Genomic DNA, 24,966 nt, shown 5'->3' with positions numbered 1-24,966 from the left:
ACTTAATTTGCATGACAATCTGTTTATATCACAAAAATGTAATGGTAAAGTACTATAAAGCATAAAATGAGATATGTATGTATATATTTTGTGTGTCTGTGTGTATGTAGGTATGTGTGTCTATCAATTTGTTTTAAGGTTTCCTTTTCTTCTACCCATGCATTAGACCCTTGCCATTTTTGAGTAAGTGGCAAATCTCAGTGAGTGAATATAACCTTATTATAGAGGGTTTTTTTAAAAGTAAGTAAAAATGTGCTTGTGGGAAACAGTACGAATTAACACACACCCTGCCAGAAAAGATGAATGCTAAGGTTTTGTTAAAGAAATTGCTTTCTAGTTCACACTAACAGCGTTAAGAACTCTGGTCCTGGATGACCGAAACTTACAGCTATATTTAATTTTCAACTCTTGATTAGTCCCATTGACTGCAGTGGGTTGCGCAAAACTACAAAGTTAAGCACATACATAAAATTAGTATATAGAACATCTAATTTGAATCCTCATTTTCTTTACAAACAGGGTTTTGTAGGGCATTTCTTCACAAAATGTTCTAAAACATATTAATGGAATATTTGTAACTATGATACGTTGCTAAAAGAAAAGAAGTTAAATCTGCAGTATTGTATTCTAAAATTTAGTATGCCCTTATGGACATAGAATATTTAAAATGCCACATAGAGGATTTTTGATTTTCAAAACTGAATACATTAAATTTGAATTATGTATTTCCAAAGTGTTTGATCCATTATGTAAATAATTTAGCTGATTTCTTTAAATATATATTATTCTGCATTTAAATAATTTAACTGATTTCTTTATATATATATATCTTATTCTAGATGTGTTCTGTATATCTATTTAGAAGTGCTTGGAAAAAGGCAGTTAGCTAACAACTTATTAAAAATGTTTTTAAAAAAGTTATTGAATAAGAGAATTTGTGTGTCTCATTTTTATTAAGTGCCACTTGACAGTCCAGATCCTTGAAAATTTTAAGGAAAATACTGTCATTTCTTCTTTGTACATTTGGGTGGTCATATTTATTTCCTATATTTTTTTCAGTGCAAAAGTGAAAGTTAAGAATGCTTCCAAATTAATATCTGGACTGAAAGGCTCTTCCCCAGAAATGCTGTTGTGAAATAGTCTGAAAACTGATAGTAAGTACATTTATGTAACAGTTTTGCAAATATACAAAGTGAAGGATAATCGACAAAAGTCTCATCTGTGTAACAGCTTTGACCCATTAGGGGTTTTTAAATCATGCATCACTGACTTCAGGGTTGCCTTGTCAAGCTACTTACAGATCCTAGTTAAATCAGGCATTTCATATTTTTGCCCTCATTCGCTTTTGTTTACCAGCAGGAGACAAAATATTTAATTAGTTTTGGGGCATTTATAATCTCCTTTGGGCCAGCTCCAGCCACAATGCTGGACGCCACTTCTGAGTTAATTCCAGTCAGGCTGGCCCCTCCAGTACAACATATGGGTAACCTATAAGCCCTCAGCAAAAGTTGCAACTGAACTATTAGAGGGGTGGGACCTTCCTGCTGGGAAAATACTGCGCAACAAAGCAAAAAGGGGCCAGCGTCACCAGTGGAGGTCAAGGCAACACTTAGACCAAACAGCATCTGGCAAACTGTGCCAAGTAGAAATCGATGAGAAGCGGGACAGTGGGTAGTAATTTTATGCCTGTTTGCACAAGAAAATAACTCTTCCTGAACTGAAAAATTCTTTTCTAAAAAGCCTATGGCATCCTTTGGCATCACCCTTTCCATTGTTGCTTCATATATTTTTATTTCTGTCAATAAACTATATGGAACAGTCTATACACAATTTTGTTTTGGGCAATGCTAATTGTAGTATTAATTATGTTTCGGGACATGAAGAGTTTTGAGAGTTGTCTTCCTAATTGGTTAGGAACCAGATTTACAACTGTAATTCATTTCCAAAGTGCATTACATTCTCTTCTTCATGTGATAACAGAGAATCAAAGGGCTTGAGAAAGAAAAGAAAACCCAACAGATAGCCCTTAATAGTATAGACTACATATTCCAGCCACTTTAAGTTCAGCTCACTTGAGACCTTCCCTTGTTTCCTTTTATTCTTGCTGTTTGTTTCTGCCTGTATCTCTGCTTATATCTCATCTTGCAGCCCTTGTTCTGCCCCATCATCTGTCTTTGCTTCTTCTCTTCTCCCTGAAATTCAAAGTGCTGGTTTTATCTAAAATATTATAAGCAGGCTGCCACTGAATTCAGTGGGATTACTCAGGGCTTAAATTAAAGATATTCAAGTCTTATGGGTTCATGGCATTAGCCACCATATTTTATCCTTTACAGAGCTGCTTTCTTGTGCACTTTTCTACTTCTCAAAACAGGGACCATTATCAGTTTTGGGGTTTGTGTGCTTGTCAAGAAGTATTCCTAATTTTAACGCTCGTTTTCATATTTAAACTGCCTTCTGCTTTCCTGAACAGTAGTTCTTTTTGTGCTTCAAGTGAAGCACGTTGCAGATTACAAAGTCTTTATGGTATGGAAATTATATGGAAGTAAGTGTGTTTCATAAATAGATGGCCTATTTTGCAGCGCTCAGATTTCTGTGGTTGTAGGTCCTGGGAAGGTGTTAGTTTCAGTCTGAGGGTCTTCAGGCCTCTCGAGAGAGAAAAGAACAGGCTTTAGGCAGTGACTTTTCAGCATAAGGAAAAAAAGGAGAAAATGAATGTTCCAGCACTTTGGGGAAGGAATAGAAACCTGAATCCTGTAGAATCTGATATTGATCCTGTCCCATGGAAAGCGCTATATGAGGTGAGAAGCCTCACTAGAAGTTGAAGTGGACTAGCTGTCAGTGTCTGGGGAGAGAAATGGTCCTTTTACTCAGTGTGTGCAATTTTTTAACAGTTGTAGAGAAACATTATGTAAAAAAATGCAGGTTTTTTTTGGTTCTCCTTTTGAAGTATTTCAACCTAGAAGCTATTTGCTTGACCAAAATCTCCATATGCAAGCAAGCAGTTTCTTTCTTTCTTTCTTTGATTTTAAAAAAGATTTTTTTTTCTGTTGATGTACCTGAGAAAACTCAGTGGGAATATGTTCTTGCATTCCTCTCCTTTGATACCATAAAGCAACTTTTATACCTCTTTCCCTGCTCCCTTTTCTCCCCTCTGTAGTAAACAGAAAGGACAACTAGTATAACAACTGTCTCTTCAACAAGGGCAAGTATAGTGTGTTCTCTGTAGAGAAGGAACCATGAGTCATGGTGGACAAGCTCTCCATGAACCAGCACTGTGCCCTCATAGCCCAGAAGGCCATGGTAACCTGAGGTGCATTAAGAGCAGCATGGCCAGCAGGTCGAGAGAGGTTCTCCTCCCCCTCTACACTGCCCTGATGAGGCCACAACTGGAGTAATGTGTCTAGTTCTGGGCTCTCCAGGTCCAGAAAGACAGGGAACTACTGGAGGGAGTCCAGGGGAGGGCTCCAAAATTAATGATGGGGCTGGGGCATCTCTCGTGGGAGGGAAGGCTGGGGGAGTTGTGTTTGTTTAGCTTGGAGAAGACTGAGAGGGGATCTGATCCATGCTTATGAATACCTGAAGTGTGGGTGTCAAGAGAAAGGCACCAGACTCTCTTCCGTGGTGCCCAGTGACAGAATGAGGGGCAACAGGCACAAACTGGAACTCAGGAAGCTCCATCTGAACATGGGGATAAACCTCTTCGATGGTGACAGGCTGCCCACAGAGGTTGTGGAGTCTGCTTCTTCGGAGATACTCAAAACCCACCCAGATATAATCCTGTGGAACCTACTATAGGTGATCCTGCTTTAGCAGGGGAATTGGACTAGATGATCTCCAGAGGTCCCTTCCAACCACTACTGGTCTGTGATTCCTTGAGCTGTGACAAAATAAGTTCATTGCCAGTACAAAGAGTCTGCTTCTGTAAAAAGATTTAGTTTTCTCCTGTGTATCAGCAAGGCAGTCCTCACATACTACGAGAAAAACGTTTATGAGGTAACAAAAAGGAGTTGTCTTTTCATACATCAGTAATTAATGATCTTCAGTAGCTAGCTGGGGAGATCCGCAACACACAACCACTGTGACAACCTGCTATGATGGCTGCAAAGTTAGCATTGTTGCTCATTGTCTTGTGAAAGCTGGAAACTCCTGCCCTCCACAAGGCCCCAGTAAAATACATAGTTACTGATGAGCAAGTAGGTTGTATAGAGGCACAATTGAATTGGAAGTGGTGGTATTTGCCATTTTAGGTATAGGATCAGGCATATTCTTAGGAGGAATTGTGATGAAGTTAATGTTTGCATTGAAAGGAAAGGTATGGGTACTTTAAGAAAGTAGTGTCATTCTGGGACGAAATTCCAAACTCTCGGTACCTGTTCAGTTTCTGTGTTTAGGAATTTTTGTGGTTTTCATTCTGAATTAAAATTTAAAGGTATTGGTATTTTTTGTCTAATGAAAAAAGAAAAAGAAATTGAATGTAGGACAACTAAAATTATGTGGGTTTTTTTAACAGTGATCATTTGCAATAAAATTAGTGTTTCTTATACTTGAGATAGCATAGCTATCATAAGAAAATAATAGGCAAAATAACAGTTACTTACTCTAATGTAAAAAAAAAGGGTTTTAACAAAGTCAGCTTGGGGAACTGACTCAGCCTGTGGCTGCATTATTGCCTACCTCGCCAGAGTTTGGGAGATAGCAAGCAGCTAGGGATGGGAAAGGAGTAAGACTACCTGTTTCAGCAAAAACCTGAGGTTTCAACAGAAAAGAAGTAACAACAAATCACACACACACACCCCCGCTCCGATGACTTCCTAAACTACATTACTTTTGTTGGCTGAGATTGGTTGTATCTTTTGAATTAGGATGAACATTGAGCTGATTTTCTTATAAAGAAGTTTTAGTTCGCCCATTCCTTGTGCCAAACATGGGATTTTTTGGTTTTGTTTTGCTTGTAGCACTGTCATTGCTTCAGTGTCAGAGATGTCATGGGACTTAGTTACATTTGTAAACTTTAGAAAATAAGCACATCAAACCTAGTTCCCATATGCTGGTTGATATATTGTTGGGCTTTGGCAGGAACTGTCTCTGCGGAATCCATCTGGAACAAACATCTCTAGTTTTAGGTTAAAAGGACCATGTCATTGTAGTTGGGCACAAGTGGTAAAACATGGAGTTTATCTTCCTGTAATCTCAAAGATCCCCTTATATTTATAGAGCTGTGTGTGATGCATGTGGGTAAGAGATGGGCAGGATGAGAGACACCTGAAAAAGAGAGTGTAGGGGCCACATCAGCAGGATGTCAGGACCAAGAGAATTAACCCCTGGAGTATGGTGGCTTCCTTCAGAATCTGGAGTTGAACTCAAGAGTCCTGCGTTTATACTTACTTCTCCTGTGAGGAAGTATGGTCAAATCAGGTGAGGAAATATGTCCCAGCCACCTGCTTCAGCTTTCTAATTCTGAGGTACCTGGTGTACTAGAAGGTAATGATTTATCACTTGTGCTGCTCGTTGCCCTGTAAGAGAAACGAACCCTTTCTCTCTTTTTTTTTAGGACGTTTTGGACCTCCTGTCACAAAAGTGTGCTTTAAAACAAGTTACAATGAAAGAGTTTTCTGTGCAGAATCACTGGGCAAAGCTATCCTTTTTCAGTGTCACCTCAGGAAAAGCTTCTTAAGAAAGGTATTGTGAAACAGGATGACTGGCAAGGAGAAATGGTTGAATTGAGAAGAAGCCATAGATGGAGGGTAGTATAGCAAATAAAGCCTTAAATGTGATTGGGACAGTCACTTGTTGAACTATTAGAAAGAAAAGTTTACCCCAGAGAGAGTTCAGAGGAGAATGAAGTGTTCTAAGCACTGTGCAGTATGAGGTTGGGAAGCACTCAGTTGAAGGATTGTAACTCATCTTACTGCTGCAGATTTCTGTTCAACTTCCCAGTATGAGTTAGTGTCTCAATTTCCTTTCAGTTCAGGATACAGCATTCACTTGTGAATTGTTCTGTTTTCTGATTGTTCAACAGCCGTGATCGGGAAAACAGTGTAAATAACCAGGGGAGGAAAATGTGTTACTCTGCACACCATGGATTTCTAGCCTGGCTCGTGAGCTGAGTCAAATATTACTAGAAATTGGACCCTTAAGGATGGTCGTATTTTGGTAGTTACCCACCTGCTCTTAATTAAGCAGCATACGGCGTGCCAGTCTTTCAGCTTGGCTCAGTATAAACTACAGTGGGAAGAAGCCTCGGTGCGGCTTTTAGAAAGGATCTACCTGAGCTGAGATAGGAAGAGGTAAGATTCTTACTTCAGTATATTGCTGGTATATGTAATTTTTAGTACAACTAGACAAGAGAAGGTATTGAGGAATTAGTCTTTAACCAGAAACGTTACTTTGGCTTCCTTTTAAAATGAGTATTTGGCCACAGTCATTCCACAACAAAAGTAATTAGATTGTGTTTTCTATAGCAGTACTGGAAGGAGATACTTAGCTCTTAGAGGGGGCTATGATAATCACATCTGAGTTGTTAACTTAGATATCTAGCAGCCAGTTTTTAACATATTTCTGTATGTAGTCATAAAACCTGAAACTAGTTAATCTCTTTGATCGACCGAAACTATCCCTTGTTTTCCTAAAATCAGTGGCAACCTAAAGATGATAAAATAATTTGGTTTATGACTGAAATAGCATTCCTACCAGTCTCATGTTTTTCTTTGACATTTGTATTAAATACACTGTTTTAGAATTAAAATGTGAGTCAAGAATAATGCTGCTGGGGTGACAGAGTAGCACTAAATGTGTGCCTGCATAGGTAGAGATTCAGAGATTGAAATCTGAGCAATTGAGCAGACACAGAACTTCTTTCTGGTGATTCTCATGTTCGTCTTGCTTGAAATTATGTTATGACAATAGAATAAAAGGCAAATTCCTGAGAAGCATTTGATGTACAGTAAATATGAGACTAATGTAAGTTGGCACCTAGAAGAGTTTTAGTACCACAGCAGTATATCACATCAGAATATATTACTAGCTTTTTGAAAACTTATGTCATAAAAATCTTGAGAATAATTTGAAAAATTATTTCGAAGAATAAGTTCTCTGAGAAATTATTAAAAATAAACGGGGGAGGGAATTGAATTACATAAGCAGCAACTGACAGAAGCTGAAATATAGAGGAAATCAAACCAGGTGAAGGAAACCTGGCAAAATTTCACTGATACTCTTTCTCTTGACTGAGCAATAAAGCAGTTTGTTTTCAAACGTGAGATAACATTTTCATATGGCTGGTGGGCTGTGCAAATGAACTAAATTAATTGGTGTGGATAAAACCTCAATGCTTACTTTTCTTATTTCTCTTTCACAAAGCAGAAGCTTACAAAAATTGTAAAAGATGAAAAGCAGGCATTTTGATCTGCCACAGAACAATCTTTAGCCTATAAACAATAAAATCCTGATAGGGGGTTGTTATTAATCCAGATGGATTTGGGACCTTGTCCTGTGATTTGATAGTAAATCATTTAAGGTAAAGTTAGAATTTGTTCAGTAAGAGAGATAAATCACAACTTCTCTCTGGAGATTAAATCAACGTGTTAGTCAAAGCATGGTAATTGCGGTGAATCAATTAAAAAGAGAAAAATGAACACCGCTGTCATGTACTGTGTTACTACGCATTAGTGGAGTAAAATGCAAAGTTTTTAAGAACTGTGATTTTTCATTATATTTGAAATCTTCATTGTAATTCATACTGGCAGGACATACTAACTTAACAATAAGAAAACCAATGACAAATGAAAAAATATGGTGTTATACCATACAATATCTCCTAAGGGTGCTTCTCATATTTCTGGTGTGAAGTTAACAGCACTCAACACCAAGAGAGATTTTCTGAATTGAGTAGAAGCTATCTTATGAGAATACACAATATTCATTAACTTATGAAAGATCTTAATTTTCTTTTGTTCTTTTATGTTAAAGTTCTCTTGAGGTTCCTTTTAAGGATTTAACTAACAAACATACTTAGGAGTAGAAGTCTGTAGCACTAAAACATGCTCTAGCGATAGCAAGAAGATCAGGGGTGTATTATTTTTTTCTACTGCACGTGCAATACTCATGAAGCATCTTCAGAAAAAGAAATATCTCCCAAGTTCTATTTGCTGCTCCTTCTGTGAAAGACATATGGTTTTGTAGTTTTTCTGACAGATGCTGTTCTCCGCTCTCACACACACAAAGAATCAGAAATTGTCACTCAGAAATTGTCATTCAGAAAGTAGTGTTTTAACGTGTGGTAGTAGCTCCTTATGTCTGGGAGAATAGGTCAGTGCACACGGATAGGAATGTTGAACATTTCTAATGAAACGTGATGCAATCGTACTTCTTTAAAAATTGAAGATGTGGCATACATTTTGATAATGGAATAATGGAGGCTCCCTACCCCAACTATCGTCTCTGTTCAAGACCATTAGGATTCAGAATATTAAGAGCAGAGCAACTGGGCATAACAGCCTACGTTCAACATCTGTCATGCTGGAGTCCATTAGTGTTCAATTGCATCCTATTGTTTTTGGATTATTCAACCTCATTTCATTGTCATTGCTTCTGCTAGGGATTAATCATCTGTTTACAACTACACCAAGTTTTGGAGTCATAATGAAAACAATTGAGCTATAGTTCTAAATAAATATACAGTATTCAGTCTCTAATGAAAAAAGTTACTAATCTATGAATGCTGGTAACAATTTAATTAAGTTTGAAATCAATACAGATAATAAAACATTGTGTGACAGGGTTTTTTTTTACCTATTGTGTACATCATAAAACAAGTGTGTGATATTTCCTTGTAAGTTTACACAGATTATGGTTTTAATCATACAAGTACAGTAAAGCAAAAATACTTTGATTATGGGGTGTGGGTTGGTGTGTGGAGGTTTCACTATCATTGCAATTAGTAGCAGAAGTGATCCCTTACTGCCAGCAAGCAGATTTCTTTTTTTTTCTTTCACATTCTCTTTTATTCTCTTTACTTATTTTTCCCCCACTCACATAAAATGGGTGTATATACTTTAATATGGTGTCATTAAAAGGGCAGTTTTCAGACTATTTGTATACTTACATGTTTTTGTGTATGTCTGTCCCCACCAAATATTTTTACAATCTTTATTAGGTAAATCCATAGCTACATTTTGACTGTTTAAATAGATTTTAAATTATTTTAAAGCCAGTGTATTTGCTAACATGTAAATACATTATCCCCGTTTATCTCGAGGTGCTACTCTCTCTACAATGCTGTGCAATTTATACGGCATTAAAGTTGTGAGTCCTGTAAGGTTTCTAATAATTTCAGTCTACTTACTAGGTACTGCCTAGTGCCAAGCAGTAGCATTCTTGGCTGTATGTTAATAAGCCAATTCTTCTCTGTTTCATTACAACGGTTATTTTTTCTACACTTAATACTATCTAATCGGAATTTTCACGTATTTTAATGTACAAATACTACAATACACAGAGATTTTTTTTTTTCCCCTGAGTTGCAACAGATTATCCATTGAAAGGATCTTTTGCTTAACTGCCCAGAGTCTTGTGGGGCCAGCCAGACACTACTCCAGATGGCAAGTTGTTAGGGCTGGACAGAATGGCTTTGGAAGACTTCTCAACAGATGAAGGCTGTAATGTTCGGATTTTTCTGTTCTGTTTTTTTTTTTTTCTCCCCCTGTAGTTCCCAGGGTGGGAAGGTACTGAGATAGAAGCAGAGTGCCGCCCGCCCACCTGCTACCACCTGTTTAGCTTTTGCAGTTTCTATAAAGCCTCATCTTGTCTGTAAGGCACAATCACTGCCTTGCTGGCAGGAGTCAAGAAAGGAGAGATTTCTGTTACAAAGTTATGTCTTCTGATCGCAGCAACAGTTCATCGTTTCAAAATCCTCTTCCAAACTGAACCAGGACTTCGATTTTCTGAAATGGTCATTGGGAATTAATGTGGTTTTAATCCATTAAGATCCTTTTTGGATTAAATGGACCGTTTTCTTCAGTAACATATGCTTTGAGAATGGAGATTTCGTTGCTTTCTATCTCTTTGAGTTTAAAGAAATGAAAAGAATGAAAGACATTTAAAACTATTCTTTCTTTAAATAAAAAGAAGCAATTTCCAGAAGAACCAGAAGACCTTTTTTTTTTTTTTTGGTTTAGATGCTAAGAAGAAGATCACATCGTTGATACCTGGAAACACATTCAAGAGGTACGCAGGCTACTCACATGAGTGCTTTCCATACTGCTTTTTAGATACCTAGTTTTTAAAAAGTACTTTGCACTGAATATGAAAACCTGTAAATCCAGTCATTTGGATGCCGGTGTGGAATCAGACAGCCAGTGCAGAAGCGGATCAGGCTGTGTTGTGAAGTGCAGTTCAGAAAGGATGGAGAATGCTGCTAAGAGAAGACTGGCTGCTAATGCCAGGGAGAGAAGACGGATGCAAGGACTGAACACAGCCTTCGATCGTTTGAGAAAAGTGGTTCCACAGTGGGGTCAAGATAAGAAGCTGTCCAAGTATGAAACCCTTCAGATGGCTTTGAGTTATATCATGGCTCTCACCAGAATACTTGCTGAAGCAGAAAGATACAGTACTGAAAGAGAATGGATTAGCCTTCACTGTGAACACTTTCATCCGGAGAGCTACCACCACTACACGGGACAAAAAGTGGCATCGGACAGTGATGCTTATGCACAGCGAATATTCAGCTATCACCCTGAACACTTTCAAGTAGCTAATTAGGACTTTTTACAAACTAAGAATATGCAGCAGGCCAGATGTGTAATTTAATATTTAGCAAGAGTTAAGCTGCTTGAGTAAGGTAACATTGGCATTATAATAGCTCATTCTTGTTTGCATCTTATACTAATTTGACAGAATAAATTTGCTTTGAGAACTTTAAGTCGATACGCCTTTGAGAAGGTTGAACTTATTTAAGGCTAGTGGAAAGCATACTTTTAAATTTAAATCTTTCTGACAATTGCTTCCTAGTTCATGTAGATCATTTGATTCTTTTAGTAGATGAGTTTTTGGTGGGGTTTAGTACTATGATAAATGATGCCAGTATTTTCTATAGCTCATGGGCCAAATTGACCCATGGTGTAAGTGAGTGGAATAATACCAGAAATTAACTTAATTCTGTGCTTTTATTTTTATGTCAGCTTTAAAGTTATTCTTTAGTTTGTTTTCACATAAATGGCTCCCATGGAAAAAGCTTTATAATAATGTATTGGAGTTCTAGTCCTCCAGAGAACTAGCTTTCTTAAACTTTGTAAGTTTGATGTTTGGGTTCCAAGGCTGTGTAGGTTTGCTTTAATCCAATTTATGGTGTCTCTTGTATGCTCAAAAAAGAGCTAGTTTCAAGTTATGGAAGGAATGGTATTTATTTTCAATGGCTGTAAAAGCATATGTGATTATATACCATAACTGAGAACGCTCACGTGAAAATTATCTAGACTTTTAGATTCTTGTAGATGTTAAATGTTTGGATTTTATTTATAAATTTTATGTTATCTGGAAACAGTAACAGATTTTGTAAATCGTAAATAAAGTGTTTTCTATGATATGTCCTTACCAACTACCTGAAATTCCTACTTTAGGAACTACTTGCCTAGTGGCTTTCCCACCTGCGATGTTCCTTGACAGTGATGGCAATTTAATGTGCAGAAGAACTAGCTATCAAATGATGCTGCTGCCCAGCTAAATAAGTGTGTTTTATGTCTGAAAACCAGCCTTTAAAGAGAAGAGCTTGGCATCTCAGCCCTGGTGATGCCCAGAATTGCCTTTTATTTGCATTGTGTTTCACTTGTGGAGGATAGAGGGATCTGGATGGAAAAGGCAGTAGAGGTTAGGAAGGTCAAAAAATGAGTTAGGAACAAGGCAGCTGGAGGAGCAGATGTGTTTTTTAGCAGGATGTAGAGTCTGTAAAAGTTTTCCTGCCAGTGTCTGTTGTGATGGCAGCAGACGACAACGATGAAGGGTACTTCTGCTGGTGCTCATTTCCAGAAACAAACCCTTGCTAGTGCTAGCCATGAGGGCAAAGGAGAAAAGGAGCTGCTGTCCCTGAACAGCTGTTGGTGGGTTTCCAGCAGGGAAGGCTGGCAGGTTCCCTGCTGGCTGCTGCCATATCTGATATTTTGGAATTCAAATGACAAAGGAATAGCTTTGGAAGGAGTTATTTTCAACAAGTAAGCAGCTTTCAGTGAAAAACAAAAGCATCAATAGGAACTGAGCCCTCTTTTTGGGGAGAGGGACTCTGCTGCAGGAATGGTTACATATGAAGACCTGACCTTACTGTCTTTTCTCTCAGAACCCTTATTGACATTTTGCCCTTAGTCACCATCCTGCAGATTAGTACGTGTCCTGAGCCAGGAGCTGGCCTGGTCCTGGGGTGAAAGCTTCAGGAACAGACTTCCAGGCCAGATTAAATACATATAGAAGGGGCACTGCATAATCTGAGTAACTATGTCCTTTAAACACTGGCATTCAGGAATATCTTTAAATGTGTATTTTAGCCCCTCAGAAGGTGGTGTTTATTAAAATGTGGGGTTTTGCTTCCTGTGAATTATATTAGACCTTTATTGGCAAACAGAAAGCAGATTCAACCTTTTGAGAATATGAAGTCATGTTTCTCCCTGACCCTTCCAGAAGGAGAGGATAGAATTGTTGTCCGTCATAGATGCAGGTTAACACTGAATTTTAAGTGACAAGTTTACATATGTAATAACTATCAATACCATCCTTAAATAATTAAATGCTGTGCTATCTTACACTGATTTATCAGCTGTAAACTTTAGGCAGACCTTGTCTCACCTGCACTGCTAGTGCAAGAGTGGGTTTTCCATTGTGAAACATGAATATGATGCAAATAAATCACACAATTATATGACATGGAAAACCTGGCTCAGTGGAAGATAGCTTTCTGAACCTTAGCTATGAAAGGTAATGCAGTTCAAAAGGATAAACACCAGTGCTGATGTCTTTCTGCGCTACTGGTATGCGATGCGTTTTTGTGGGACGTGACCTGGCAGTTTATATGTAATTTCTGTGGAAGTGCTTAACATCCATTTCTCTTCTGATTTTGTTTGTTACATTTGGCATTGTAATTTACCGTTTACTGCATGTGATGATAGATATAAAAATCATGGTTTGGTGTGCTGTAAGTGATTAAATGACAGTAAGCTCACATAAAGAAGTACAAACCAGTGCAAACCATAAAAGATCTGTGGTCATGTTACCAAACATTATTGTGAAGTGAAACCGAAGACCTAAAGAACATTTCAGTGCCATTGATAGCTGGGGAACACTTTGTATGTCAGGTCATTGCATCAATCCCTGCGGTTGAACAATATGATAAGATTGTAATACCCATTGACTTAGCTTTGGTTGTGCTAGTGGGTGGTGTTTTATTGATCACTATCTACTGATAACAATAATATTACTAGTGGAAACTGTCATGTGACATAACGCTGCAGTATTTTTGATTCTTGGAGGGTACAGGGTTGAACTGGAAAGGTAGGATTTTCAATTTACTATAGAAGTGAAGGCAGCAGAGTAAGTTCTTTGTAGTGTATAGACACTATCTCTCTATTGATGATTTGTCAAAGCTTTTGGGGAGTGAGTTGGAGCAAGGGGGAAGGCAGTCAGAAAAGCAGATGTTATCCATGCTGGATTGGACTTCTTAAACTCAGCAACTATTCAGGAAGCCATTGGTTTCTTTTCATAGCTTTCCTTTACAAATATCTTAGTGACACTTTATGAAACATAAACTTGACCATTTAACTTGGGTTTGGTTATTTCTTCCAAATATTTGTGCCCCACTGGCTGTTTGATGTTTGTCAGATAATGACTGTGACCCATTTTCTGTACTGGACTAAGTAAAAGCCTAGATTTTCAGAGCTTGCTCACCCATTTTTGTCCCACTGAACAGCAGTACAAACCTGAAATACATCTGTTTGTAGTGTCAGTACACTGTAATTCTACAACCACATCATGGTGCAAACACTGGGGATAAGAAATGCTTGCTTCCTTGAATATTTGTTGCATGCTACACGCATACACATTTCACCATTGAAATTCAGTGTGAAATTCTAATGAACATTTTGTGGGAAGTTATCCTTTATTCTTCTGAAAGGCTGAAAGCACAAGCTTTTCTGTTTGAAGTACCTATAGATGCTCTGCCTCTACTATTCTTTGAATCTTGTCACCCTGTTTTGACAAGGTGACCAGAGTTATTTTTGAACTTGGAGCTGGAGTGACATTTTTAACTGCAGTGACTTTTCAGTGGCTGAAAGCAGAACTAGGGTAGCACGTTCCCAAAATGTATGTTAGCAACAAAAAGTTAGTGGTTAGTGTCTTAGTACTGAGGTCATCAGTGGATATGTACTAGCATGTCTTACAACTTTAATTCATTCTAAGTTTTTAGGCTTCTACTTTCCATTTCACCATTTATAAGGTATTTAGGGCACTGTCCATCCTGCACTATGCACATATACAGGACAAAGCTCAGTTCCTGACTGGAATTCCTAAATGGTGCTGCAGTACAAATTCAGAAAAGTGAAAGTGCTGATAACCTTATAGTCTTGTACAGGCAGTAACACTGCAGCGTCTTCACATGGGGAAGCACAAGTATCATGAAGGTTTTTTTTTTTAATGTTTAGCTCTGTTTACCATGTTAAGTAGAACTTCCCTGGTGAAATCTTTGTAGAAGTCCCTTCTGTGATGTGTCAAAGTTTGATTTTCCAAAAGATACCCTTAGGTTTCCAGCTATGTGGGCCAAGCAATTTGGATGCAGTTTTCTGTATTTTAAGAGTAAACTTTATCTAGATGTTAAGAATGAAAGAAAGGAAATTCAACCATTTCTTTTTGCTCTGAATGCCTTCAGCTGTTCTATCTCTACGGAATAGCCAGGGAAAAAACAAACGCACTTTTGCACCTGCAAAAGACATTAATTGAAGAGGCAGTCCAGGGCTACTTCTTGTAACAAACATTGATTTTGTCTGGTACTTGGGCACTTTTAAAAAAATGCTTAATGTTTTTCACTTTACTTGCATTTCAGAAAAATATGGCTTTAAAAAACCCAAAGCAATCCCATGTATTATAGTTAAATATATTTTCTACCAAAGAGTACGTTTTAATATTGTCTACTAATTTTTTTTATGATACGTAATTCAGTTTTCAGTTGCACAACATTGAGCATGCAAAATGTATCTTATATGGAATTTGCTTTAAGTGTCTGCATATGTAATGTGAAGGAATAAGAAGTTTGTTGTTGAATGGCTTCCTGCAACTTGGGATGTGTAGTCAGGTGGGTTTCTTTTTTTCTTTTTAATTTTGGAATGTCTTTAGTATTTTTCCATTGCTTTACAAAACCATGTTGCCTGCTACTGATGGATTGTATGGTCCTAAAGGATGGTCATCTGGTCAGAATTCCCCACTCATATATAAATGGAGAATTCTGCCTCAATTCACAGCACTTCTGGCCCAAAATGTCTTTGTCTTATGCTATAAATAGTTCTTAATATCTGTAGTGGAGTCGCAGTATGAAGGCATTAATAAAAGCAGCTTGTGTTGTTTAGAGGAAATCATAAAATTTGTAGGAGCTGCTTTAGCTCCTGGAGCTGTAGCTGAGGTAAAACGGTCACAGGAGCATTGTCTCTGACCTAGCAGGCTCTGAAGTACATGGAAATTGAGGCAGATAATGGAGAAACATGCTTACCTGGGAAAGCAAATTCAGTACCAGCAATTGTCATGGGGAGCATCATTTTTTCTCCTTGCTCTCTTTCCAGGGGCAGCATGTGGGCTGGGCAACCAGTGTAGCAGACAGATTCTGCATGAATTTTTGAGAAACCATGGAGTTCAGCTACAACAGTCTGTAGGTAGAAGTATATGATCAAGCAAAGGCTTTGGAGGCTGATTCTTCAAGATGCTGAGAATATGGCAAACCTGTCGACCTTTAAAACATGCAAATTGCCCCAAAGGCTCCTTTGCTTATGCTTTGTTACCCCTGAAAAAACTTGTTCTTTCCAGCTTTGATGAAGGGGCTGGCTGAGGTTATCAGAAAAAGAAAGCATGATTTAACCCCAAAGCAAATTGATAGTAAGAACTGTTTGAAAAAGTAATTAGTGTTATTTCACAATTACCTACTAGAAGCATGGCTAGTGTATAACTTGTGATTTTCTTCTAGATAATGTAAGGCCTGATTCCATTAACCAGCTGTCACAGCAAAGTTTTGAGGAAGTCTCTGGTCTTGTTGCACAGTTTCACAATCATTTGAACATGGGAAGGACACAGTCTTGTATGCAACTCCGAAGCATTTATTTAAGTTTAGATGAGACGAAGGGAAATACATTACTGAACAGGCAGGTGATTGTTTTTTCCTTTCATATGCACTTAAAATACACTTTAAACTGATGTTAACTTTTTTCTTCCCAATGAGAACGACTTTGGATCAAAAAATAAAAAATAACAACTTTAATCAAGAAAAAGTTAGAAAATAGGATCTTAAGGCTTGAAGTGAATACCTTTGTATTGGAAATAGTGAGGCAATGAACACTGAATCACTTCTCCAATATTTACTAGTTAAAATACTCCATTAGGTCTTGCTAATCATTTTGTATGAAGCCATTTCCCAGAAACTGAAGCTTTAATCTTTTAAGCTTTAACCTGTTAGCATTAAGAACACAGTTCTTAAAGGAATTCTTATTCCACATTTGTTGCTCTGAAGTACCTATGAGTACTGTAGACAGTTGGAATTGGCAATTGGTTACGTATTAAGATAAATCTGCAGACTTGGCTTTTCGTGTTTTAAGTGTGTGCTCTTCTCCTCAGGCTGGCAGACATGAGGCTTTGAGAAGGTGTGCTCCACCTTCCACATGGAAGCACAGGAACTCAGTCCAGCTGTTTTAAGGCAAGAAGTCCAATAACACCAATAGAACCTGCCATGTGATGCTGCTGAGGACTGGGTTTGCACCAAGCTGGACTAAAATCTCAAAGCAGAGAAAACACTTTTGCTTTCTTGAATTGCAGTACCAAAGTTGTCATTTCTGCTCTTTGAAATATACCCTGCCTGTGTTCGATTGTATACCAAACCAGGGGTAGAAGTCAACAGGAAACTAAACAAAGCTACAAGGTTCTGAATTGGAAAACTTTGAGAGGTTACAAAGCAGAGCATTTCTGTATCTCATTGATCTTACACTCCACGTTGTGGTGATTTAATGGACTTTTAGAAAATAATAGCTAACAGTGACTTCAGTGGAAGTTCTAACATTGATTTTTGTTGGTGCAGTAGCCTGCCCTGAATAAGAGAATGAAATAGCATGTTAGTGTGAAGTCAAATTGGTGATTCAATTAAACAAAGACAATGAACAGCCGAGTTGTTCAGGAAGAGAGCACAGTTGCATAGTCTCTAGCGCATCTTGACACAGTGTGATTAGATAGTGCTGTTCTTCACAGGACATGAACTCAGACAGAATCACATGTTTTGTGACAACTCAGTGTTGTCTCTGCTCCTTACAGAAACCTTTTTCCCTTGGCTTTTCCATCAGTTAACAACAGAACCATAATTTTTGTGTCTTTTTCTAGCAAGTAATCATTGTAATGGGCAGATAAATACTACTAATTATCAGTATTTACATCTGTTCACATACGCTTCCTTTACATGCTTTATTTATGGGCTCAGTATATGCAGAGGAGAAATGTCCTGCAGTAGTTAACGAGCAAAATATAATGACTGTGGACCATTTAGGATCAGATTCTGGTTTTGTTTGTATCAGATGCACTGAAAGTAATTGAAATGACTGAATTCTGTACATGTAGGGAGATCTGATGGCTACAGTTTTCATCCTTTTGCTAGTAAATACTGTCAAGGAGAGAATGTTGTAGTTCAGCTGATGGATTTTGGCAATCCACTCTCTGTAGCCTGCCTCTTGGTGAGACTTTTGGGGCCTCTTCTTAGATGACTAAGGATTAATCCTTCTCACACAGACTTTTAGGAAAAGTCTTTCAGCAGTAGCTTCTTGTCTTCCCACTCCCAAAGACCTGAGTGAACGTTTTAAACAACATTGTGCCACTTAACCCCCAGCTTGTCAGTTCAGGTTATAATGGTGTAAGTTTGGAGACATTCCACTGAAATCATGGAGAAAAAGTTGAAGAGACAGGTCTACAGATTTTCTTTCTGCATTTTGTCTTTTAATTTGCACCGAGTCTTTGCGCGTGTTGTGTGATGTTGTACAAATGTGAGAACCACTGCTACTCTCAGTAATATTAGCAAGTATGATTCCAGCACTGGTTTGCTAATAGTAAGTGCTAGTGTTCCTTTCTTCTAACTATGGGAAGAACTCTGATTATAGTGATCACTCTTGTAGCTAGAATTGCCTAAGAAGATATATTCCGTTTGAGTTTGTGCTTTATTTCTTAGTTTCTACTCAGTCCCTAGGTAATTTAACCCACATAGGGTATTCAGACAGGCGACAGAGAGTAAAATACTTCAGGAAGTGTAGAGTGATTTACTCTGAAGGGACCCCAGGATGTCATCTGGTCCAGCCCCTCATGCAAAGCCAGGCAAGTGGTCCACAGGGGAGTTCTGAGCAGACAATTGCTTGACTAAGCCTGGTCTGGGTGTAAAGCCCGATGGCCAATACATGACTTGGAATACTTGGGATCAAAATCCACTCTTCAGTTCTGGCTTGAATTAATGGGAAGACCAGGGATGTAGATGGGAGAAGAATTTGGGGGGTGTGTGTCTTAATTTCCTCTATTTCCACTTCTCAACAGCACTGGATTAAATAACCAAAATCCCGTAACTTGCCCTGGATTATTTTCCCAAGAGTACTTACTAATATGGGAAACTTTACATTTTGGGTTGTCTAATTCTGACTCGGCCTAGGTTTAGTTTTGGAATCTGTAAGCCATCTGGAAAAAGTGAAGATGAGGGGAGCAGTAAGTTCTCCTGGAGAGTCAGACCCACAATCTGATTTAAATTGGTCACCCTATAACTGAATTCACTTGAATCGGTGCATCACTTTTAAGAGCTATTAGTTTTATTTTGTTTGCCAGGCCAGAGGTACAGCATGGGCAACAGCTGGTGTTTCCACTTCCCTGCTGAAACAGCTGCGTCTTGGTTCGTCTCTCAGGATAAGAATGTATTTTAGCTTCCTCGTCTGTTCATTCTGGGTGGATCACCTGAGATGTCTAATAACATCATGAAAGTTATAGTGATGGTTCTGGTTTATGGTCTTCACTTGGGTGGGAAACAGCGGTGCAAGAAAGTCACTTCCTCTGAACCCTTGGGGAACCAACAGTTACAGACACCGCAAGCTGTACTTGTAGGAAACCCTCAGTCTCTGACTATATCCAGAATACTTTTGCTCTTAAGGTAACTCCTCATTGTTTTCTTTAGATATGTAATTTTTTTAAGTTAACATTTTTAACTTTGAAAAAATCCAAAAAAGGTCTAAAATGAAACTCTCTGTTAATTTTTCTTTTAATCTCTGTGACTTTGATCAGGACTTTGTTGCATTCTCCAGCCATGTTGAAAGCAGTAATGAACAACTGCTAGAAAACAATGTCCAAAGAAGAGGGATAGCAGTAATTTAAAGATGCAGGGGTCATCTTAGCTTTCACAGATTCAAAGTGCTGGGAGGTATTAATACAACTGTATAGATGATAAATATATTTAAATCAATCTTTAAGTGTTGTCACTTAACACCTCCTGTTGCACTTTCATTAAATTGCCTTGTTACTACTGTTTGTTACAGTAGGGTTCGCAGCTCTTTGCACCTGTTGCTTAACCTCATAACTTTTGTATATCAATTTAATTTTCTCTCTTTATATTAGACACCACACTTGTGATTATTTCCTAGATGGTGGTGAAAACTTACATTCCAGCCTATTATAATTCTTTTTCAGTTAGATAAACATGAGCTAGGTGGTAGATGCACTTTTCTTTCAGTCGGAAAAAGAGTCTGAGACTTAACAACGGTGAAGTTACAAGAAGTACAAGATATTGCCTGTGTTTAAAAGCAGAGAATCACTATCATCGTAAAGAAGAAAATACAAAGCACATCTGGAAAACAGTTCCAGCTATGGGCTCTATGGAAACATGCTGCAGACAACAGGAATTTTGGTTTCCTATGTTAGTGTCCTATGCACGTGCCCTGTACCTTACTTTATGAGTCCTTACACCATGAGTACACGGTTCATGGAGTACACACACACACATAAATATATAGGGTATACAGCTGTACCTATGTGAAACGCTATATTTATCTAGTCTTGAGTTCAAAAATTCTGAGATTATCTGGCATAATAATATATAAAAATGAGTTACATCTTTTCCCCTTAATTTGTGCTTTGTGATTGTCTGGCATTTTTTTTTTTAGAATTACATTCAAAGTCATGTTGTTTACCCTCATTCAGGATTGTTGTTACTGTAAGGTAAATGTTTTCACTGGCAGTATTCCAGCTAAACAGCATCAATCCTTAACATGGCTTGCTACGGTACAGTAGCTATAATTCAAGCAGTAATAGTGGTATTGGCTTTTAAGTGCTGAAAACTATGTTTGCTATGTAATTCTTAGCAAACTACACAGTATTGAATTTATTGCACAACGCTCCATACCACAATTATCCTGCAGTAAAATAATATGCAAAAGTCTTGTATGATATGTTACTTGCAACATTTGCAGCAGCAGTATACTTCATTACAAACAAGTTGCTTGTAAACCTTGAGCATCTTGACTTGTACCTCTCTTTTTTTTTTTTTCTTTTTCTTTTTTTCTTTTTTTCCCCTCACAGTTCTAGTATCTCTGTAGGTGTAACTGGAACAATGGCTTGTTTGTTTGTTTTTCAAAGTTCTTCACTCTCCACCACCTTTGGGCTTGGGGATGAAAACAGCATCGGGCTTTCAGTAGTTGGGAAGGCAGAAAAAATGTCGAGTCCTTGACCGGTAAGGTTTGTGTACCGGCTGCTGCCAGGTCGGAGCTTTATTGGTTGTGGAATTTGACGGTGCCATTGAGCTGAAGCAACAGAAATGGAATAAGCTGTATCAACCTCTAATTAAGTTAGCAATGAGACAGCAGAAATCAGTAACACAACTGAACAGTTGCTTCTAATGTCCTTGAAGAGAGCACAGCAGTATTCTTCTCTGTTTTAGGGTCTGTTCCTTCAGTCGTGGTTTACATAGTTTATATGTTGAACATTTTAATTTATTTTTTATTTTCACTGATGTAATTCTATCCCTGTTCAATGGCAGCTTTTACATGGATTTCACTAAGTCCAAAATTTAATGATTTAATCTTTGGAGCGTTCTCCAAAGCTCTTGCAATCAAAACTAAAAACATACCATAGCATGAACAGAGATGAACAAAACTGGGAATGGCTCTGATTTTGTACTGTTGTCCTCTGGGGAGGGCTTTTCTTCCTAATATTTTTTTGGTGTTATTTAATTTCAAAGTCCTATTATAGGGAATGTGTTTAAAGAAGTGATTACAAGTTTTGTATCCCCCTACTTCTTAAAACTAGTAACACATTTCCCACGGGGCTTTAAAGACAGTGAAAGAAATGTAATCCAAACCTATATGTTCAGTCATTTAAAAATAACATTCCACATGTTCTCATATGAAGAAATTATGATTTTGTAAGAATGGCTAGCTATTATATAATAATTAACAGTTGCCATTCTTCAAACATTTCAGAAAGGGGAAATATAGATTATATTTGCTGGTATTTATCCATACAAAACCTCCAGGTTTGCACCCAAACCGGCCAGACATCTCTGTTAGCAACAAAAGCAAAAATGTAGAAGCTCAGCCTACAATACTCTGAGAATAGCTTAGTGTGAAAGACCTACAGACTGTATGTAAGCATTGACAGGAAATGTTCATTATCTTTCCATGCTGAATTTTGACCCTGTACATCTGGAAATCTTTGAAAAATAGCCTCCTTTTTTTTTCTTGCAGCCCCCAGTTGGTTTCTATTTGAGCAATGCACTCTTCTTTGCACATCCGATATTGGACCATGCTTTCAATCCCCCCCAGCCTCACCCATTCAGAACAGCACAAAGAAAAATGATTTCTGTCACTCTTTTTGATGTGTTAAGACTTGTGGTTGGAATCAGGAAAAATGTCATACTTTCCATCTTTTTCCTGATGTGCTTTGGATTCTTCATATAAAAATTTAATTGATGGCCTGCAACCTTTGGATACCGAAGGAAGTATTTTTCATTTTCCATGACCTTTTTCCATCCTGTCTGATCAGGCCTCCCGTGAGCAATGTGATCCTATTGTCTGTATCTCCACAAGGTGGCAGAGAACTGACAGAGCACTGGTGACTTGAGGTTAGCCCTCGTAATTAACTGTTGGGTTGGGTGTTTAAAGGAGAAACACAAGGCTGAAAATGTAGGGTGTTTTTCCTTTGAAGGTATGGCTATAATGCAATCGCTTGTGGAATGTGTTTTCTGTTGTCTTACTCTCTTACTCCATATAAATTGTCTTAAACTATTACATCTTGCATAGATGCAGAGTAATTAAATGATGTGCTGTAATTCTTGAATTGGGGTGGGGTCTACTGTGTCCTAAACTTAGCATATTAGATGCAAACTGGCCTCCATCAGGCATAGTTTGCACCATACATACTCCGTAGAAGAAGGGGCCTACTTTCTTGTGTGTAATTTATTGTTCCATCTCAAGTCAGGGCTTAACACAGGCATGTGTCAGAGGGAGCAGAGCTAAGGTTCAGCTGTAATACTTGTTTATTATAAACTTACGTGTCTTGAGAACAGCGTGCAAAGCTCCTCCTTTGCTTTTCTCTTTACCTGCCTTTAAATTAACACAGGAGAGCTGATTTGGCTATTTGTGTCATTCTGCCTCCTCCTGGGAGCCATAATAAGCTGTGGCCATGCCATGACACTGATGTCTAATCTGCATCCAAACTAGCAATTTTCACACTGAGAGCTAGGTGAGGGCTGGCACCAGGCAAAGAAAGTCAATTCTGATTGGTTCTATCAACTAGCCAATACCTACCGTATATGTCAAGTCTGGCAGTACACGAGACAATACCGGCTTCGTTTTTTGCCGACAAGGTGTACCAGCCAGCATCTGCTTTCTTGGCAGGTTGAATGAGGAGACAGACGTACCCTGTCGTGTCTTGATGCATGCTGGGAAAACAAGTGTTTTGGAATTAGTATTTCTCAAGAGCATATTAACTATGCGATTTTATAATATATACATTAAATATGAAATAGAGAAGTTGTAACTTCTGTTCTCATAGAGGTGGCAGTCCAAGATATTTATAGTCAACAGATTTGCTTTCACGGTTACCTCAACCAGTGATCAGAGTAGCTGGAGTCTGCTCCCCTGGGTTATGCTAAGCCACAGTGTGACAGTGTGAGCTGAATTGTTGCTCTGCATGTGTTAATATTGGAGTTTTTTAATGAATTCCAATGAACTAAACCCATGCAAAGCTGCTGCACAGTTATACTGTATTTTTTCCTAGTTCAGAAGCTGGAAGAATAATATATCAAAATACCAAGGACGTTTGCACGAAGTTGTTCTGATTTTCACAACAGTAGCCAGAGCAAGTTGGAAACTTTCTTATGGCACCTGTTTCCATGAGAAAATGACTGAGTAGCAAAACCTTAAAGATTCATTTGGCCAACGCGCTGAACAAAACCTGATTCATTATTCTCTCTTCCTCCTTTGCTCTTCAGTGATCCAAGACATTCTGGCTGCAATTTGCATGAAGAACTGTTTAGTAGTTTATCAGAGAACTGAGACTTCTCTGCTCTCTTCACTCTGGTTTGTCCTAAATGTTGCAACCCAAGTGTTTTCCTCATTGTAAAGGAAGAGGTGGAACATGAGCACATCAGACTACTTGAAGTTGCTGGAAGTTCTGAAATTTGAGGGTTTTTTTTCCTTATAGACAGGAATGAAATATCAAACCACAGAATTTCAGGGTCAAGAGGACATTCTGTGCTTCCAACAGCTCCAATAAAAAAGGGAACGTTCACCCTTTGCTGCCTGCACTATGTAATATGCTTTATGCTGGGAGTATAGAAGCTCATGCATGTCCGTATCGTGATGCAAAAATGGTCTCTTGGCTTCAGGCAGGAAGATGCCAGTGAGGCAAGACAGGGACAAAGCAGGACAGTGCTGCCCATCACTCACATTGATCTGTGTAGAGCCACTTGAAGCCTTGGGGGTGGCCTTCTGGTTATGGCTGGCTGAAAGCAAAGGTGTTACAAACCTGATGTTAGCCACCGGCTTTGTGAGCTGTGGGAGGTTTCCCTTAGTCATTCCTCCACTGAGCTGAAGCAGAAACTTGTTTTCTTCTGTGAAACAACTGGAGATCAGGCATTGTGTGACAGTTGTTCATTTTACATTGACAATAGTGTTTGCATGTGTATAGCCATAGCTCCTGTGAAAGTACTTGGAATAAGTCCTTGAGTAATCTGCCTAGAGGTGGAGGAATAAAGACTACAGGCTACAGTCAGGTGGGCATTTCAGAGAAGAGCAGCAAGCTCCAAGTGGGGACGGGGAAACCGCTAAAAGATTTTTTTTGAGTAAGCTTTCTCTCCTCATAGGTGGGTGTTCATTACAAGTGCTGCTGTGGAGCAGGTTTTCTTTACAGGTAGCCTGCAGGGTATGCATGTGTAAATGTACTGCTTCTTGAAGCTGATCTTAGGGATCCAACAACTGCATCAAAACAAACCATATGTTGGAGCCAAGTGAAATAAAATCTTCATTAAAAAAATTTATGTAAAAGTAGAAATCTTTTCAAATTAAGTGAAAGCAATTAATTTTTCATTAATTTCAGCTAAGCACATTATTTCATCCACTTTTCCTTTGCAAAACATAAAAATAGTAATGCATTTGAATGCAAGAACTGAACTGCAACATTGTTGTGTTTTGTAAGCATGGATCAGTCTTTGCCTTTGTTTGTGACCAAACTTTA

General features: G+C 38.3%; 2 protein-coding genes across 2 annotated transcripts in view; one reads left to right on the top strand and one right to left on the bottom strand.

Annotated features, from left to right (window-relative positions):
* Positions 1-10,401: 10,401 nt before the first annotated feature.
* On the top strand, positions 10,402-10,758 carry ATOH7 (atonal bHLH transcription factor 7; the record flags this gene model as incomplete). Its single annotated transcript, XM_084264586.1, has 1 exon — positions 10,402-10,758. One exon carries the CDS (start codon positions 10,402-10,404, stop codon positions 10,756-10,758), a length of 357 nt encoding a protein of 118 aa, XP_084120712.1.
* Positions 10,759-16,310: 5,552 nt separating this feature from the next.
* Positions 16,311-24,966, bottom strand: part of MYPN (myopalladin) — a gene marked incomplete at its 5' end in the record, with an annotated part of 52,878 nt that continues 44,222 nt past the window's right edge. Inside the window, 2 exons of the mRNA XM_084265476.1 lie at positions 16,311-21,032; positions 23,037-23,170. Of these exons, the coding sequence (XP_084121602.1) occupies positions 20,863-21,032; positions 23,037-23,170 (304 nt within the window). The 3' untranslated portion in view covers positions 16,311-20,862. The remainder of the gene's footprint in view (positions 21,033-23,036; positions 23,171-24,966) is intronic.

This window comes from Gallinula chloropus, assembly GCF_964237585.1.
Source record: "Gallinula chloropus genome assembly, chromosome: 5".
Classification (NCBI taxonomy): domain Eukaryota; kingdom Metazoa; phylum Chordata; class Aves; order Gruiformes; family Rallidae; genus Gallinula; species Gallinula chloropus.
Note: the sequence above shows the minus strand (reverse complement) of the source record. Positions and strands in the feature narration are given on the sequence as shown.